At 36.7% G+C, this 20,603-nt stretch overlaps 1 protein-coding gene across 1 annotated transcript in view; it reads right to left on the reverse strand.

The window, feature by feature from the left end:
* Positions 1-20,603, reverse strand: part of PKN2 (protein kinase N2) — a 110,999-nt gene that overhangs the window by 11,511 nt on the left and 78,885 nt on the right. Inside the window, exons 9-16 of the mRNA XM_072974013.1 lie at positions 10,622-10,765; positions 10,230-10,305; positions 9,460-9,634; positions 9,116-9,242; positions 7,924-8,054; positions 7,765-7,840; positions 7,595-7,686; positions 1,998-2,174 (exon numbers count right to left, since the gene is read on the reverse strand). Coding sequence (XP_072830114.1) covers positions 1,998-2,174; positions 7,595-7,686; positions 7,765-7,840; positions 7,924-8,054; positions 9,116-9,242; positions 9,460-9,634; positions 10,230-10,305; positions 10,622-10,765 — 998 coding nt within the window. The remainder of the gene's footprint in view (positions 1-1,997; positions 2,175-7,594; positions 7,687-7,764; positions 7,841-7,923; positions 8,055-9,115; positions 9,243-9,459; positions 9,635-10,229; positions 10,306-10,621; positions 10,766-20,603) is intronic.

The raw sequence follows: 20,603 nt of genomic DNA on the forward strand, positions 1-20,603 counted from the left end.
TAATCTTCAAATCAAACCTTTAAGATAAATATAGAAGCAGAAAATGAAGCTCTCAAAGAGAGAGTAACTGCCTTATCTAAACTCACACAGCCAGAAAACAGCAAAGCTAGGAATCAGACTGATTTCGGTTTCATAGTCCCAGGCAGGAAGAACAGTTTGCCCAGGGCACGCCGGCCGCTCTTCTGGGCGTGCTGCTAGCACGCAGAGCAGACACGGTCCTCGCTCCTGCCGCCGTGTGAGGGGAGGCAGGCAAAAGACGCAAACAATAAATTAAGATGACTCCAGGTGTAGATGAAGTGCCAAGCAGAATACAAATAGAAAACAGAACAGAGTGGCCTGATTTAGACCCCAGTGATACAGTGGTATTTCAGGTAAAAGTACTCAGGAGAGGAGCTTCAAAGAAACGACATTCGAGGTGAGACCTGAATGGTTACAGGGAGGTATTTCAGATATGGAATACTGCAATGTAGCATTTTTTTCTTGTATTTCACTGGGCTTGTTTCATTGATACTATATAACTTGTATTCTCAGAAAAAATAAAAAGTTTCAGGATTTTATATTTCAAAAAAAAAGGCATAACAAAACAAAAATAAATTCCCACGGCAGTCAGCACAGGGCTAGGCGCAGTCCAGATGTCCTGATACTAATTTTTAACGTGCAGGAGATGGATTATTAGTAGCTCTCTATTACTTTGTGGTTTTGCCTCCTTTTCTGAAAGCTTCACTATCATCAGAACTAAAGCCGTATTTCTTCACTGGAAACTTAAAAGTGTGACAGTACGACTACTGTCTGCTCTACTGCATCTCTAATGGTTATGGCGAGAATCAAATCAAGGAGTGAAAGTGAAAATGTTACACCAATGTTAGCCGCCAGAATACAGACAAGTGATAATAATTCAATAATGAACCCAATAAAGGTTTACTATTGGCTTACGATTTTTATGATTTGGGATATGCTTTGGAGGTAGAATTTGGATGCTGCACGTAAGAGAAAAAGAGAATCCAGAACGATCCCTGTGTTTTGGGTTTAACAACTGGTAGGCAGTACTGCCGGTTAGTAAGATAGAGAAGAACAGTGGAGTGACAGGCTGGGGGGGGGGGAGGGAAATACCAGGAGTCCAGTCTGAGATGTTAAATGTGAAATACCTACTAGCTGTATAAAGGGCATGTTGGCTGCTGAGTGTTATCAGAGCTGAAAGTTTAGGAAAGAGGTGAGGGCTGAAGGTGTCAACCTGGTGAACACCTGCACACAGAGCAGAGCTATCACGAGCATTTTCCTAGGTTTGTAGCTCCAGATCGTAGCTCCAACACTTACGAGCTGTACAGTGGGGATAACAACAGGGGAAGAATATATACACGTGGATGTTCAATCACAAGTGTTCGCTATTATTTATTTTTATGCATTTGAATAAGCAAAACTCATACAATATCAGATTCAAAAACTACAAAAAGGTTATAGTGGAAAGCCTGCATTCTCCGCCTCTCACTGGAAGCGATATGCATACCAGTTTCTTTTATATTCTACCAGAGATGCTGTGTACATACATGCAAACAAATAATACTGCTTCTTTTAGATTACCCTTTAAATGCAAATGCAAAATCTCATATGGATATATGATACAAACCCTTCTATACTTTCTTTTTTCACTTAACAATGTACTTTGAGTATAGTTAATATTTAAAGCCATGGTCCTAGATGGCATTCCCCAGGGAGAAAATATTATTAGGAAAAAAAGAGGAATTTTATTAAAATAAACCTAAATTGTATATTTAAATGATCAAGTGTGATTTAGGGTAATCCATGAAACTTTTAACATGGGAACAGAGAAAAACAGATACATTTACATATGGCACAAAGGTAAGTAAGGAGTCCTAATATTCCTTGCAGAGATCTGTTTTCCATTTGGGGGAAAAAATAAATCTAAAACTTAGACAGCTTTTTTCCCTTCCCAAAAAGAAACAGTCACGGAAGACCTCAGAAAGCGTCTCAGTACTCACACAGCTCTTGGTTCAGAAAAGACGTCAGCATGAATGTGCATCATGAGGTCCCCACCGGCAGCATATTCCATTACAAAGCAGACGTGCTCTTTGGTTTGGAAACATGCAAAAAGGTTCACCAAAAAGGGATGCCTTACACTATTCACAGTTTCAAAAATTCTTTTTTCACACATCAGGCTGTAAGAGAAAACATTTAAAAATCACTATTTTTTAAAAACTTCTAATTGGAAATAACGTTCTTTAAAAATTACTGAACTCTAAAATAAGCAAAATTCTTAACTATTATAACTTTAAAACCATAAAACTTGTCTTAGTTTTGCTATAAATGCTTTGAAAAATTTGGACTACTTGCTATATATAATGTCAATAGAAATATATTAAAAAAAAACTAAATACGATTAGCACGACACAAAACTCACAGTGACCGTATCAGAGTAGCACACACGGTTAACGGGTACAGTTAATAAAAAGGCTTAATTAGGGGTGAACTGTGAAAGTTTATCAGGAATTGGCCAAAGGATTTAGCAACTTTAAATTTTTAGGGCATAACTTTAAAATATCAAGTTTGTGATCGAGGTAATTTTGAGGACTATATATGTTTATAATTCATAAGTAATGGTATCCAAATATTCTATCATATAAGAAGTTGTGGGGTAAAGATATACCATATAAAATTTTAATTTAGAAATCTAACTGGAAAATAAAGAGGCTACACAGGGCATTCTACAACAGGCCTCAAGGAAGCTCCTGGAGAGAAATACAATTTTTCTCTGAGGTCTGTAGCTATCCCAGGTTTTCCCTGTAAGAACGCTTACAAGCTGCTACAAAGAACAGTGGTCAAACTTACTGGCTCTGAAACATTAATTTTGCCTAAACAGCAAAAAATACCACTTTTCTTTTTCAACTTCACTTAAAACTCAGAGCAGAACATCAGGTCACATATGACTCAAACAGAACCTGGAATTAACATTTTAAGCACTTGATCAAAAGAAATATACCAACAGACAAATTTTATTAACAACTGGATTATATTCATGTTTCTAATACAAAATAGGCACTTTTTCTGGTTTGTTTTTGAGACTGGAATAAAAATTGATGTTAATGTCTGTTAAAAAGCATTAATAATGCTTTTATTTTTAAAATAAAAGAACTGGTTAGATTTTTTGTGTGTGTGTGGTTGTTGTTGATTTCAAAATGCCAAACTAAAGTCCAGATGTTGGAGGGAGGCAGACCCATTTTCCTTTCTTTTGAGTCTTTTAAGAGTTAATTTTTAAAATGTTAATAATTTAAAGATTACAGCATTTATTTGGGTATTCAGATTATATTGCCATAACTCAAAAATATTAAATAGAATTTTGAAAACATTTAAAAGTATACCTGCTGTGTAGGAGGATCATGCAATTTTGAAGCTATGTTAATATAGCTGTCTTCTGGGTAACGAACTCAAAATACCTGTTCAGTTTTAAACACTGACAGTAAATGGGGCTATTATAAAATAGCGTTTAAATTCCACTGAATATGGTCACATTCTAGATAAACTTCTACGCTCTGATTTCACACAATGTATTTATAATTTTACATATACTCAGGAACAGAAAGCCCCACTGTAATCACTTTTAAAGCGCTGGCCTTATGTCTACATACATTTTGCAAGGTTTCTAAATGACTACAAATTTAAGTCATTATTAGAAATAAATTCATGGAAGATTAAAAAGAAAGTTAATAGCTTCGACTTTATCACCATTTAAGTTTACTGGAAAATAATGTTCAATTGGGCAAGATTTATGCAATGGATTTTAAAACAACTGATTTACTATATCAATCTAGATTTTGGCTAATGTAGACAAAATATTCAGATGAAATAATACAAACTGACAAGACGTCTTGGTCTCAAGTGGATGAGAAACATGGCCTCTTGACTGTCTATGGTTTATATATATGGGTGAATTACTAATCAACTATGGGTGAATTTATGGAAGAATCATTAATTCTCAACGGGATGAGTATGAGGTTAGACCTGTGTTGAACATGCAAATGGTCTAAAGGATTGATCAGAGAACGTCTCTTAAAATGGTTTTAATGCCACTCATAGGAATTCTTTGATGAAGACTGACAGTAATGATGAGGACTGGGTAGATGTCTTACGTCTATTAGGTAAAGGAGGAAGGCTCTTTATAGACCCAAATCATCACAACAATTTTAAGCATTTCAGAGCACACCAAAAAGCCACTCCGTAAGAGTCTTTAACTATTCCCACCCTAATCTAAACTGCATGTTCTCCCTGAAAGTCCACAGAACAATCCAACCTCATTCAAAACTTTAAACTTCACTCATTCTGTCCAGAACACTTTCCTCTAAATTGTCATTTTTCTTCTCTCCATGTTCCCAAATATCTTCCACCTTCCGAAGAACAGCACAAACCCAATCTCCTTTACAAGGCCTTACCTAAACCCAGCAGCACACCTTCACCCTGATGTTCCCGTTTATGAGCTGCTACTGTCTTTACTGTTTATTTTAAACTCAAACATACCTAGTCTCTTTTATTTATATAACTAGTGTATTTCTGTTTTATCTCCCTAAGCAGCTAGTTCTAGTCTAACCTTTTTGTGCACTTCCTTCCCAGTACATTATTAGACATGCAGGAAACTTAAAGCCTTGTACAGATAGTTATTTTGGTCAGTGGAAACCACATCATTAATAAGGCCAGCCTTAGGATTGAATCATATGTGTGTGTGTGTGTGTGTGTGTGTGTGTGTGTGTTATATAAAAAAATCTGACTAGCTGTGTTTTTGTTCTACAAGCGCAGAAGTATACTTCCGCGGCTATTCTGTTTTCTTGAAATGTGAACTGATAAAAAAAAAAAGGAAGCTGAGTGAGAAGGCGTAACAATGACATAAATTTGACATGCTTAGACGTGGGGAAGATGGGGCTGAGAAAAAAGGTTCTACTAATGGTGGGTGGAGAATGTGATCTTTGTATATGAATCATATTACTCAGGAGTTAGTACATAATTTGTATCCCTTTAAAAAGATGTAGATTTGTGGTTACCAGAGAGATGGGGGTCGAGAGAGGGGAAACTGGATGAAGGCAGTCAAAAGGTAAAAACTTCCAGTTATAGGTACATAAGTACTAGGGATGTAATGTATAACATGATAAACAGAATTAATATTGCTGTGTGTTATATATGAAACAAGATAGTAAATCCTAAGAGTTCTCATCACGAGGAAAAATATATATTTTTAAAATCTGTTTAACTTCATATCTACATGAGATGACGTTTACTAAATTTACTGTGATAATCATTTCATGAGTATGTAAGTCAAATCATTATGCTGTACACATGAAATATACTGCACTGCATGTCAATTATATTTCAATAAAACTAGAAGGAAAAAAAACAAAAAAAGTAACAAAGAAATGGGCTGATTTGGAACTTTCTAAGGTTTAAGCAAAATTATAAAATTTACACTAGAGAAAGAATATTTAGAAAAAATATTATCAAGAACCATCAAGCATTTAAAAAAATCTACAAAAAAATAAACGACTAATATGTAGTAACACTGAATTCTATGGATCTATTAACAAGGATGAGCTAGAAAGTGAATATAAAGGATTCTGCTTACTTGTCTACTATTCAGACTTGCAAGTAATAAATATATTACTTTTAAAAACTTGCTTGTCTGTTTTCTTAATTTTTTCTTGTCTTCCTCTAATTGCTCCTTTTTTGCTGCCCTCCTCAAATTCCTCTGAGTTTTATTTCTCACTCTGAATCTTACATTTCTGTTTTCCCAGTTCTACCAGAGATTATTTTACTTCCGTGTTACTGAATACGTGGATTTATAACTGACGTTAGATAAAGATCACTCATCAACTTTTCACCAAGGCTGTATCAAGTTTAAGTACGGGTAATGTGCTAGTTCTGGCTAAAGCTTCATTCTCTAATCTGGATGTTCTTTTTTAATAGCAGTATTAACATTATTCTGTCTAGATTTAATGAGAAAGTATTTTCCTACAGAGACAGGGCTCAAAGTTGTAACAATGTAGTAACAATATAGGAGAAAGCTATTTAAACCACGAGGTAGTACCAGTTTCCTATTATTTTAGGATATAAATGAATTTACCATTTATGGATCTGGAATAAATATTCTTAAAAGAAAAACATCTGACCTTACTATTATTGTAATTATAGAGAGACTGACAGTGCAATTAAAGGTTTGCGTGAGCTACTTACATAACAGAAAAAATACAGTTCTAAGCATATAATATGGTGTTCAGAATATTTCATAAATATTAAGCAAAATCTTCTCTGAGTAGTTTTAGATCAAGAAAGTTTATTTTGATGTAATTGAGGAGTATGACGAACAGGTGAAAAAAAAAGAACTCCAAAAGGAGAAGATTTTTTTACACAAAGGAAACCCACATCTTTCAAAATCTATCCTAATTCTAAGAACTTCCCATATGATGGGAAAAAATTAAAAGCAGCAATTTGATGTATCTATATGGCACTTGGTACAATTTGGTAAGGCAAGTACTACCAAAAAATGTATTTTTAAAATGTATACTTTAACTGAGGCTCAGAGATGTTCAGTGAATTGCCCTGGGGTCAAATAATTCACTAAGAAGGAACAATCAGGACTAGAGAAGTCTCCTCACTCGAGTCCCAGGCTGTTTTCATTACACAGGGCTGTCTTCCATTAATACTAATTGAAGCTTCCTGGTGGTTTAACAAAAACAGTTGCAAATATCTAATAAAAGTCTCTTTCTGTAATAAACATGCCATTTATTATATAATAATTTCCATGTTTAAACACTCCATTAATTTGGAATCTGAATAAAAGTATATTCTCTAACCTAATTACAATATTACCTCCAGAGTCCTTACATTTTAACAGCTGTCTGTTAAGATGTATCCATATCAGTTTACACCCAGAAAGGTAAGATGCTCTGGTCAAAAAAATGTTACTTTAAGAAAAAGAGAGAAAAAAAACAGACACAGGTGCATTTTAAAAAGCAGACTACATTAACTATTCAGTTAACTGAAGATAATTTATAAATGATATTTTATTACTTCCAGAATATGAAATGAGAAATAGCCTCCCCCAACCACAGATGCGTTAACAGATCTTATTCCATATAAACACTAACACTTCCAAGTATAAGCTTATTAGAATTAGTTTAAACCATTTGTCATCTTTCCTTGGTATCCATTAACCAGCAAACTGTCATAAGAGTGGGGAGAAGGGTTGGCTAGAAAGAAAATAATATTTAATTAATGCCTACCTTATGCATTAACTTTAGTTTCTTTACATATCATAGCTGCCCCCTGAACAACATGCGGGTTAATCTGTGCATAACTTACAGTCGGCCCTCTGTACCTGCAGCTCCTCCACATCTGTGGCTTCAACTAGCCACAGACCAAGGAAACATATTTTAGTATTTACTACTGAAAAATATCTGTTTTAAGTCGACCCGCACAGTTGCAACCCATGTTAACAGTCAAATGCATTATGAAAATAGAAAGTTGCAATATGTACATCGATTGTCATAATGTCAAATTACAACTTCAGAAAAATAAACAATTAAAAAAAAAAACTAACCTGTCTACTTCATCTCGAGCCACAATGTCTCCTTTCTTTAAGGCTTTTATAGCAAACATCTCGTTTGTGTGTTTATATTCAGCCAAAAGTACCTGAGGTGAGATTAAAATAATTATTTCCCATTTGAGTTACTACTTTTGTAGGCATTCCAAGAAAATGTAAAAGATTACCTTTCCAAAATGTCCTCTGCCCAAGACAGCACAACATCTGAAGTCTTGTAGATTAAACTGAAACATCTGTTGAGATCTGAAAACAGGAAGGCCAGTTAAAAACAAGGCAAAAGCACAGGGCCAAACGGGCAGGAGCCAAGCTGTGTGTGTCTTCTGTACCTTCTGTCCTCAAGTTCACGATCACCACTGTATTCGAGAACTGACTGAGGAATATCAGGCTCATATTCAGAATGCGATGTTGGAAGTACACTATTTCTGCCATTTTCAGTGTCAAAAATAGTTTCTGAAACCTGTAAAATATTAAACACTCATTAAATCATAGAAACATTCACAAAACAACTTATTAGGTAAGGACAGTTAAAAAAATGTTAAAAGTCAATATATATATATGAGTGAGAAAATAAAGTTCAGGTATTGGATATTCATTCTTATGGTTATTAATTCTACACTACTCTTATCTAAAAATGTAAAAAAAGAAATACAGTGGAAAAAACGAAAACACTAATTTGAAAACGTATATGCACTCCAACATTCACAGCAGCACTATTTACAACAGCCGAGACATGGAAGCAACTGAAGTGTCCACCAACAGATGACTGGTTTAAGAAGATGTGACATCTATACATACAATGGAGAATTACCCTGCTGTTAAAACAGAAATACTGCCATTGGCAGCAATGTGGATGGACCTAGAAAATAACACGCTTAATGAAGTAAGTCAGACAGAGAAAGATACTGTATGGTATCACTAACACATGGAATCTAAAAAATAATACAAATGAACGTGTATATGAAACAGAAACAGACTCACAGACATAGAAAACAAACCTGTGGTAACCAAAGGGGAGAAGGAAAGAGGGAGGGACAAATTAGGGGTATGGGATTAGCAGACACGAACCACTGTATACAATGGAAAAGCAAAAAGGATACTGTACAGCACAGGAGTTACACCACCATCCTGTAACAACCTGTCATGGATCAGAATCTGCAAAAATACTGAATCTTGACGCTGTACATCTGTAACTGACAGAATGCTGTAAATCACTATATTTCAATTAAATAAAATGAATACATCACTGTCATCTTCAATGCATTTCAGAAACCACGTTACCCTAGTGAGAAGATGAACAGTGTTCAGGCAGCATGCCATCCAGCACCAGCCAGGCTCCTGCGCTCCTAGTTAAGCAGCCTATTCCGTCTCCACCAGCTCAGAGCACCCGGAGGTGTCTATGTTTCACTCAGAAGAGACAAGCAATTTTTAGTCATCTGTAACGTGTACCTCATTCAGTAGGATGCTTTTACTGGTAACTCATTGGTGATAAGGAATTATACAAGGTTTAAAATGCCTTGCCTGGCCTGGTGTATCCAAATCTCTTAATTCAGCAGATTCATCTATTTCTCCAAGGGAAGAATCACGTGGCGGGGCCGGAGGAGGTTCAGGTTCCAGATCAAAGTCCAATTTGGTTACTGTAGAATCACTTATAAAAGATAAAAGCAGTAATAAAAAGTGTGTATTTTAAACAGCTTCAAAATTAAAGCAAACAATTTTGTTGTTTTAAAAGTAAGCAGAACATGAACTTCAAAATACTATTTGGAACAAACAAGACTTAACAGACTCACTGCGATCAGTATGTGTGAATGTCACAACGACTACTTCATAAAAGCAGTGCTTCTCGAAGAACTTAAGGCCCATACCTAACTGGAGGCGCTAGTTCAGGGCTGCGCACGTCAACCACGGGGACTGCAGCGGGCACCGGGGCTTGCGGGCTGAAGGTGCCAGAATGATTTACTGTGGGAATAGCTCTTCTCACTAGCCTTCCCCAAGTGGCAATATTAATATTCATCTGAGGAGCTCTGAGAAATGTTTTGCCTGTGGACATGGTAAAGAAAGAAAACAGAACAAGAAATCTTTTAATATATTACCAAAAACCATATTTTAAATATTCATATTCATTGGTTTTTAATTTATGAAGAACAAACAAAATTTGCCACTTAAAAATAGTTTTTAATTAACTGTTATTAAAGGCTAGTGCAAAAAAGGAAAAGCAGTTTTAAAAATAAATAGGTAGGAATTGCTCTTTTTTAATGTGTAGTAATGATATATGATTAAGGTTTAAAAAAGAATTCTTATCTTTTAGATATACTAACTGTAATATTTATGGATGAATCAATATGAAGTCTGAGTTTGCTTCAAATAATCTGAGAAGTAGTGAGTGACAGGCTAGAGATGAAACGAAACTGGACATGAGCTAACTGCTGTTAAAGCTGAGTGACGATGCACTGCACCAGCCTCCATACTCATGGATGTGTTTCACATATTCCTTAATAAAATCTAGAAGTAAATGACTGAACAAATAAGAGGAAAACAAAAAACAAAGATGGATATCACTTTTTAAACAGTGTGTAGACTTTTTTATATTTAAAATAACACCAAAACACTTTGTACTTGATTTCTTAGTAATTACCTTGTTGTTTTGAAAAAATTTTCTTTTGTCTTTGGAGTTTTGGTCTTCTTTCAATAACTGGATTAAAAAAGGTAACCTGCAGTGAAGAGAATTCAAGTTGACATGAATATAGCATTCGATTTATGGTTCATAAAATTTGTTAAACTTCTAGGTTTTAAAAACTTAAGAGAATCTGAGATACAATTTAGTTCAATTCCCTCATTTTCTAGATGAGAAAACAGACCTAGATAAATGGTACGTCTCAGAATAATATACCTATTCAGCGGCAGAACTGAGCCAAGAATTCAAGTTGCCTGCCACTCAGCCTAACACTCCTCCCACTCCTTTCTCACGCTGCCTACGTGTGTCATTTCAACTGCAGTTGTGCATATTTAATAAAATACAGTTATTACCTCTGCAAATAAAGTACCCTGTGGTTCCAAATAGAGACACATGCCATGCCGTTGGTTGTCTAAAAAATCTTCTAACCTCAGAAACTTTACAGCACACAGAGATCGCCAATCACGCCAATAAACTGAAATTTCCAGTTCACGTGACTAGAATAATTAAATAAAAAATAAAGAAAACAGGGGAGACATCATTGGACACACACTTGAATAAAATATCACAAAAAATATAAAATACAAATACAATAAACAAAGATCACACACACAATGTTTGCGCTATTTATAAGGGCGCTTTGTATCTCTATTATATATTACTTTAACAAACTTATACATTTTAACTAAAAGGAAGAAATTCATATTCTGACACTATCAAGTTAAGGTATTTGTTTCAGATAAAGAATACACAATTGGGAACAACCAATACAAATGAAGAACCACAGAAACCCTTTCCCATCTCATAGCTTCAATTTTTTGGATTTTCCTCCTCCACTATCACTTGCTGTGTCATTGCTAAAAGACCTCAGTGTTCACCTCAAAGAGCCCATTTCAAACCTTCTTATTTCCTTATTCCAATGTTGAATCAGAAAAAGTCTGCGAACAGCATTTATTCTGCACTTCCAGTGTCCCACACACTATGTCAAACACTTTAAGGATGTTAGGTCATTAAATCTTCAATAGAATATCACCAGGTTATAGGATTAGTGATAACTGGGTCTGTGTAGGCAGGGAGCAAACAGGAAATTCAGATTAAGTTTTATATAGAAAGATGCTCACTTATTACAACATCAAAAACGAACAAACAAACCGCCCAAAACAGGAACAAGTGTATCATAACATGTCTATACGAGGGAATACCCTGTAGCCATTAAAAATAATGCTTATGTGGAAAAACACATATTTAAGGCTTTAACAATCAATTATTAAATGTACTTGCAGAACAGTTTATAAACTGGACGTCAAGCCACAAACTGACTTCTACATGTAAGTCATAATCTACATACATTTTAATTATAAAGCACAAGACTTCTCCATTATTTTGTTTTTCAGGATTTTGTGGATCAGCCACAAAAAGAGATAAATGTTTTTCCCTTTAGACTCAACAAATAAATTACTTCTTTCATATAAAAGCTTTCAATTTGTGAGCTTATGCATCTTATTATGTAAGCTCCTAGTATGTATAATAAAAATCATCTGAGTTTAAATGGTAAAACTAGTTGATGCAAATGAACACACAAAACACTTAAAAAAACAGAACATGAAAAAATAAGGCAAGACACAACGTGCCAGAAGGTCTCACAGACCATCAGGAAAAAAGGACTGGAAATAGACGTCTACGGCAGCGAACATGTGCGCCCAGGACCTCCTAGCCCATTTCTTTTCTCTGATACATAATTATTATGGGAGAGAACACTTGTCATGAAAGAGTGTAATTATTCTAAGATCAGAAAATGGCATTTAGAAGTGGTGAGTACTAGTGCTATAATATTTTATTCAACTTAAAATTTTAAGCATTTTGAAACCAGTTCTTTTTGGAAATAAATTAAATAACTGGCTCTGGGACTGGCAATTCAGACTGCATTGTTTCAATGTACAGGAGGAGGGGTGGGCATCTCCTATCTTCTTCCACTGCATCAGGCAGGAAAACTTGCTATGGACCAGGCGAGTGCAGGTGGTGTGCATGTTTGGGATGGGATCAGTCATTCTTAAAAATTCTTATACTTCTCACTCTGCCAAAATGGTAAGATTACAACTCTGTCCGGATGAGAGAGGATCCAATCACCTTCTTTATTTTCTTTCTAGTCAATTTGGCAAAACTCACGTATTAACTCATTTCTCTTTCCTCTCTTTATTCCATGCTTCAAACTAAGGTATGTTAGAAAGACCTGAGATTTGGGATGGAAGGTTATCTCATGGCTTAAATTAGCATTCCTGGAATTCTACACTGAGATTTTAGGGATAAAGCTCTTCATTTTTGGTTACTTTGCATTGTTCCCTGTGGGTATCACTCTCCACAACTTAAGGTGGAGGGTGGCTGTGATCAAACGCAGATTCAGAAGTTTTATGTCAGTACTCATAACACTGTCTCATGGAACCCCGATCCTACTTTAACTCCTAACATCCAGTGTGATTTGGAGAGATAAAGCAAGGAGACAGCATCTGAAAAGCACCCATAATATAAGGACATGCCACTGACGTTTGCTGAATTTAAACTGCAAATGTGACTGATCATTTGCTGGAATTTTCCAGATGAAGGAAGTCGGCTCCTTTATGGGAAGCAAGGGCATGCTTGTAGGTAATGTCAAACCTCAAGGGCCACAAAGTTCTAGATGGAATGAAATCACCACCAAAATAGCTGAGCAGTTATGATCTAAGTACTGATTGGTAACACTGGCAAACTGTCCCAACCTGTGTTTCTTCTTGTGGTATTATGAATTTGAACCTAGCATCAAAGAGGAAACCCTGTAGCAGATCTAAGGAATCTGTATGGCTTGCCTAAAGTCTCTGTAAGGCCTGAAAAGTAATCAGTAACTACTTCTTAAAACCTGAGGTATGACTGACAAGCAGAACTGTTAAGACAGGGGCAGTACACGTCAGGACGATCTGATACACACATCCATACACACGCTGTGAGAGGATTCCTCCCGTCTAGCTAATTAACACACCCATCACCTGGTTTATATCGATATAAATAGACATATATACATTTGCTGAGAACATTTAAGTTCTGTTCTCTTAGCAAATTTCATATACATACTACAGTTTTATTAACTACTCACCATTATACATTACATTACACATTATACACATTTATTAGATGCTCAGACCTTATTCATGGTCTAACCAAAAGTTTGTTCCTTTTTACCAACCTCTCCCTGTTCTCCCCATTTCCTGGCAACCATTCTTCTAATCTTGGTTTCTATGAGTTTGACTCTTTTCTAAGGATTCCACACATGTGATACCATGTGGTATTTGTCTTTCTCTGTCTGGCTTATTTCACTCAGCATAATGTCCTCAAGGCCATCCATGTCACAGTGGCAGGATTTTATTCTTTCTTGTGGTTGAGTAATATTTCGTTATATATAGGTCATATTTTCTTTATCCATTCGTCCATGGACACACACACAGACTGTTCCACGTCTTGGCCACTGTGAGCAAGGCTGCAAGGAGCATGCGAGTGCAGGGATCTCTTCAGCACCCCGTTTGCGTTTCCTTTGAATACACACCCAGGATGTGGATTGCTGGATCACTTGCAGTTCTACTTTTAGTTGTTTGAGAAACCTCCGTACCGTTTTCCAGACTGGCTGAACTAACTTATACTTCCACCAGTACTGCACAAGAGTTCCTCTCCCTCCACATCCTCAACAACACTCATCTCCTGTCTTTTGATGACAGCCGCTCTAACACGTGATATCTCACTGTGGTTTTGAATTGGATTTCCCTGATGATTAGGGGCATTAAACACCTTTTCACATATCTCTTGGCTGTTTGGATGCCTTCTTTATAAAAATGTCTCTTCAGTTTCTTTGCCTTTTTAAAAATCAAACTGGTTTTTTTGCTATTGAGTTGTGTGAGTTCTTCACATATTCTGGATACTTATCCAATATTTTCCTTCATTCTGTAGATTACCTTTTCATTTTGTTGATGGTGTCCTTTACTGTGCATAAGCTTTTCAGTTAGTAACTAATTCTTAATAAATGGAACTGCTGGGTATTTCTTTTGGCCTAGAGACACACTGTGAAATAATTACTGGGACACTAAGCATGCTGTGAATTGAGAAAGTTCGGGAACCCCTGATAGATAGTCAGTAACTACTTCTTAAAAATGAGAAAGTGAGAACCAGATTTCACTGCTGAAAAGAAAAGGCAAAAAGCAAACTTTCTGTAGCCATTAAAAGAGAAAATCATTCAAAGCATGGGAAATTCAAAAGCCAAGGAAAGGTGAGATTTTGTGAAGGTGCACATGGTAGACGTCACACCAATTGGTCTTCGATTAACTGGTTTTCAATAGGCTTCTAAGGACAACGGAGGCCTGGGAAACAGCAACTAGGGTCCCAGCAGTAAAGAGATCATGCACTCAAAAAGAGTTTGTTTCAAAAGTTGACTACTTACGAAGGTGTGATTAGGTAAAGGAACCAACAAAAATGGGAAGCATCTGAGGATTAGTAACAGCAGAAATCTATTACCACTCCTTGCCTGGATGAGCAAGACGTAACAGTTACCAAAATTCAGTGAAAACGGGGTCCTGGAAAAGGAAGTGCCAAACAGGAGCTGCCGCCACAGATGATCACGGCTGTGAAACAGGAGAGAGAGACAAGCCCCCTGACTTCCCTCTCTTCCTGCCCTCAGACCTCCTAACAGCGTTTCCCATTTCAAGTCAGAGCCCACTGGTTCAGGTTCGCAGCCGTCAGCCTCCCGAGACAGAGAGGCCAGTGAAGGGAGGCCGTGGGAACCCACTAGGGGGCAGAGAGAAAACTACCGCCTTGGGGAACAGTAACATCTGATTTCCGTTCAGGAGTCCAATGAGGGCGATTCTCAGCTGCATCTAATGCGACGAAGAGCAGGAAAAACCTAGGATCTTTGGGGAGGATGAGAAACACAGAGGAGAGTAAAGAGACTGAGATAATGGAGAACATAAAGCTGTAAATTTGTTTGAAAAGTCTGCCTCCTATAGATGCGGGTGACTCTGCTCCATTCACAGGGAGCAGAAGAAACAGGTCAACAATTATGACACTATTTGGTGCTGGAACAGTTACGTGTAACTGTGCCCTATATCAATTCACATCCAATAAAAAGTTCCAAAGACTCCCTACTATTCCAAACCAACTTCTCTGCCTCACTGTATACACATATGGTTCCTATTTCTATTGGTGTGTCTTATTCCTCAACCAGACCCATATCCCTATACAGACAAGGCTGAAAGCTGCTGCGGGGGCATCAGCAAGGAAGTGGCTCAGGGTAACACTGGCTTTAGGGAAAATAGAGAAGAAAATAAAATTTGTAAGGGGCTGATGGCCCCCTTCTTCAACAACTTCCTGAATAATCAAGTAAAAGGAAATGTCTGACCAAACATCTAGCTTTGTGGTAACAAAGAAACAACAGAAGCAGAGGAGTAACAAATAACATGAGCCATCACTAACTACATAACCATTATGTGCAGGGTCCTAATTCAGGTGCCTTATGCAGCTATCTCACTGAGGGGAGTAAGAGACTTGGTGACAGTTTGGGATACTGAATTTAAGATTTCAGAACAATTTACTGCTAAAACGACACAGAGCAAAGGCATCCTGGGGTTGATGCATTCAAGGAAGTTTGAAACAATATGTTAAATGGGTTGTTGTTTAGATAATCTAAATATTCACTGTCTCGGAGGATTCACATAGTCTCAGAGGATATGTGTCATTTGCTAACAGAAGAATTGGAAACAGCGAAAGAGAGGTAAAAAGGGTATTATTATAGCCTCATTTTAAGTTAAAAAACAGCAGCTCAGATTAAATAATATTCTTAACATCAGACAGCTCATACATGAAAGAATTAAATTTTCTTTGTATTCCTATTCTATGGCTTGTTCTACATGAAGATGCTTCATGCCCCATTACGATGTCTGCATGCATTTCTATCCTTTTATAGGAAGGAAAGCATCTTTCTTTCTCACCACCGTGGTTTCTAGGAGGAATAATTCTCACTTTTCCCCTATGTATCTGGGTTTCTACCTTAACCCTCTTACCCATCCCCTACAATGAGTTACCTGATAAAAGACTCTGAGAGAGAAACTGGACATGAATAATCCAGCCCATTTCTTCCTTCCTTTTCTTGAGAGCCAGGCTGTTAAATGAGAGCACACAGTTTGTTCTTCTCGGCTACGCCTTAAGCTTGACATGGGCTGGTGCCCACACTGATCTAAGGGACTGGGTAAAACCCCATTATTGTTACACATCCAACCACACTTTCAAACATCAGCTTATGGTAACATTTTACTTTCCATTAGTCACATCTTTGTTTCTTTTAACTAGTTCAGAACTTGGGTAGGGAAAAGCCTCAAATGCAGAACTTCCAATAATCTTTCTAATGGCTCATTCTTAAAGAGTCAAGGATGGCCAGACTTTTCACCAAATCTGCAATATGCTAAAGAAATCATGAAATGGATCTCAGAAGAAATAAAGACAGTTCGGGGGAAGAAAACTTAAAATTGATATTCTTTACGATGTAAGAGAGGATACTGTCCTCATGAGAGAAAAAGAGTATTCAAAAGAAAAAAGAAAGAATAAACTTTCAGAAATTAAAAATATGATATAAATCTGTCAATAAAAGTGTTGGCAAATAAATCAAAATTTCCTAGACAGCAGAACAAAAAGACAAATTGAGAGACAATAGACAAAAGATAAAAAAAAATCAGAGGATCAATCTAAGACATTCAACTAGCAAGAAAGACACTGAAAATGGGGAAGAGGAAATGATCAGATAAATAAGTAATTTCTCAATTCTAAAGCACATCACCTTTCAAAACTGAAGGTGCTATACAGTACTCACCAGTGAAAATCACTTGTAACTAAAGGACACCCCTGTGAAATCTCAGAGTCCCAGGGGAATAACAGATAAAAATCTTAAGATCTTTCAGAGAGAAAAGCAGATCAAAATCAAAGATAAGAAATCAAAAGCATGTAAGAAATCTCAACTATAATACTAGAGCTAGAAAATAATTATATAATTCCTTAAAATTATCTTTTTCTTTTAAAAGTATGTTGTTTTTGAGGGGTGGGAGGTAATTAGCTTTACTTACGTTTAGAGGAAGTACTGGGGATTGAAACCAGGACTTCATGCATGCTAAGCATGCACTCTACCACCTGAGCTATACCCTCCTCCCTGAAGGATGGCTGATTCATAATGTATTAGTTTCAAAATGATTCAGTTTTACACACACACACATTCTTTTATCAGATTCTTTTCCACTACAAGTTATTACAAGACATTGAATATAGCCCCCTGTGCTCTCTCTCTCTAGTCCCTCAACATCCATTGATCCTTCAACCCTACTGTTACTTCTGATCTACTAATCCTACCACCTTTTTACTGGCTTTCACTCCTGCAGTGTTCTCTTCTTCCTTTCCCATTGATCAGTGAACACTCTCTATTGCTCTACTCTTGTTTTTTGGGGGGGTGGGAGGTGGTGGGTAATTAGGTTTATTTATTTAAATGGAGGCATTGGGGATTGAACCTAGGACCTCACGCATGCTAGGCATGCACTCTACCACTGAGCTACACCCTCCCTCCCTCCCTCTATTGCTCTACTCTTAACAGAACTGATCCCTGCTACAATTTTTCTAAGTTTCAGTTCTAAGGACAGGGCCCTTTCTTGTTTCCATATTGATACAGACTGTCCACTATTACATTAGCAAAGTTAATCAAAAGGAACTGTGAATGAGAAAAAGTTAGATATAAGGACTCTTGCCTTTTATTTCAATCTCTCATGGGAGGATTAAACTTTTTACAACAAGAGGGCTGAGGAATTCAGAAAAAATAGACACAATAACTATGTAATTTCTTATGATAAACATTAATAAAGGCCAAATTTTATAAGAAAATATAAAAAGGGTTACCTGATAAGAATAGAAAGAACACAGAACTGATAGCACATTTAGGAATCCTAGATCACAGCTTAGACTGGTTACTGAATCCCTAGGCCACGATTTCATGATTAATCTATAAAATGAAGGGGCTGGATTACATCAGCAGTTTTCAAACTTTTTTTTTAAAGTGGCAAATTCCAAATGACATGTTACCTAGAATCTCAAAACAAACCAAAAAAGGGCTCTATGTGGCCTCCTGAAACAATTCTGCAGAGCCCTGAGCTCCCCAAAGCATAATCTGAAATTCTCTAGACTATTCTAGATGCAGAGCATTTCTGGAGTACCTTAAAATTCTAAAAAGACCTATTAATTTTTGTATTTTGGAAAGGACAGAAACAGTACAGACAATTTAGTTCCAAAATGCCAAAGAAAAGAGATTTGGCATTTGAGGCAAAATGCTGGGCATGAGCATGTCAGTTTAAAATAATCTTTTCCATAAATGTTTCCATAAACATTTTCTATAAACAAATTTTCTATTAATATAAGGGACTGAAGAAAGAGCACATGAAAAAGTAAAACGCACTATGTAAACAGAAGGACTTATAATAAGGAAGGTGGTCTCTGTCCAAGAGGAGCGCATAATCCAATGAGGGAAAAGCAGCATGCATATCAGGAACGCAGAAGGCCTAGCCGGCCTGAGGGAGGAACAGCTTTACTCAGCCACGCAGCGTCTTCAAAGTTTCAAAGGGAGGATGACTCCCAGGTGGGAAGAAAGTCTGACGCCATGAAGAAGAAAAACAACTTTAGGTGAAGATTACAACTGCACGTAAAGAAAACCCACCAACAGTTACCGGTCTTTCTAGTTTTCTAAGCTGCAGCCTGGGTCATGCTTAACTATTTCCTCTTTACCAGGTTTTAGTCGTCTTCTGCTGCTTCCTCCTTTGTGCCACTGTCATCTACCTCCTACAAATCACCACAGAGGGAAGAGCTTCTATTCTGAGGGACACTCAAGGTCTAGTATCAGCTTTGAAATTTATTAATAGCGAATCACTCCGGCCCTCAGTTTCCTTACCTGTAAATGCTGGCAAGACAATTACTTTTAACTCCTATTTTAAATGTAAAACTCTAACTCAATAACCTCGCTACAAGAGAAATCTAACCAACCATTTTCCCTCTAACAATCTCTTTCTTAACTTTCATTTTGATCATATCACTCATCAGAATCCTATAATTACCTTAAATAGGCTCTGAAATGAAAATGACATTCAACCAGTTAATTCCCCATTACCTAACATGCTCTTCCTTTACACTCAAATTCATAGCCACATGCCAAAGCCTAGGGTTAAAGAAAGAACTAATAACATCGAAGAGCTGAACGTGCCAGGCGACAGGAGGCATTTTACACACTACCTTAGTACTTCTTCCTAACAGTCCTGTGAGGATTATATTTCACCCTCATTTCAGAGATGGTGAAACAAATGCCCAGCAGAAAGGTTATGTAACTTGTCTACCACCAAACAGTTAATAAGCAGCAGGTGGTCAATGAATCCAGTTTGGCTTCAAAGCCAACGTTACAGCCAATCTATTCCATTAAGTATGAGTGGAAACTGAAACATTTTATAATCATGGTTATTTATATGTATTCACACAGTTTAGAAGGAAGATGCAAACATAATGCAACAGAAAACCGTATCTATAAACACTAACGACCTCAACTGTATTTCTCTCTCTGATGGGCTTCACTGAATTATATTCGTCTGTTTAGTTAATTTATAGCATGAAACAATGCTAGGCCTCCTCTTGCTCTGAAAGAGAAACTGTCAGAGTTGAAAAAAATCTTGGGAGTGTAATCTTTATCTGATACAAGAATTCCCTTAAAGTCTCTTTTGGGTTGCTCATTCAACTTTATTGAGAGAGAACTTACTACTTTATAGAGCAGCTCATTTCATTTTTTAACAGTATTAATCCTTACACTGAAATGAAATCTGCCATCATTGACTTTGGCTTTGTCCTCCACACCCACAAAGTACAGTCAATCAAAGGATGGAACGACTGTATACTGCAGCTTACCACTTGCCCCTTTGCCAAGCATCTGGCCATCACTTTTAACACAGCGACTTGGTCAGCATAATCTTCTCTGAAAAGAAGGACCCACCCAGTAAACCCTGAGCTCCAGAAAGTTACTACCAATCCATCAGAGTCAATACACACAAATGGAAATCTCCTTGCTATCCCTAGTTTAATTTTTTTCCTAAATCTTCCTCCTTTTAACTTTAAAGACAGTTAACAAATCTTTATTAAATCTCTTTTCTAATAGACTTGAACTCCCATTTTTCTTCAACTGTTTCATATGCAAGAGGATTTTCATCATCTCACCATCCTAGCAGTTCTTCACTGGATAAATTTTTATAAGGTTATGATCTG

The sequence above is a fragment of the Vicugna pacos genome, chromosome 13, assembly GCF_048564905.1.
Source record: "Vicugna pacos chromosome 13, VicPac4, whole genome shotgun sequence".
NCBI classification, from domain to species: Eukaryota; Metazoa; Chordata; class Mammalia; order Artiodactyla; family Camelidae; genus Vicugna; species Vicugna pacos.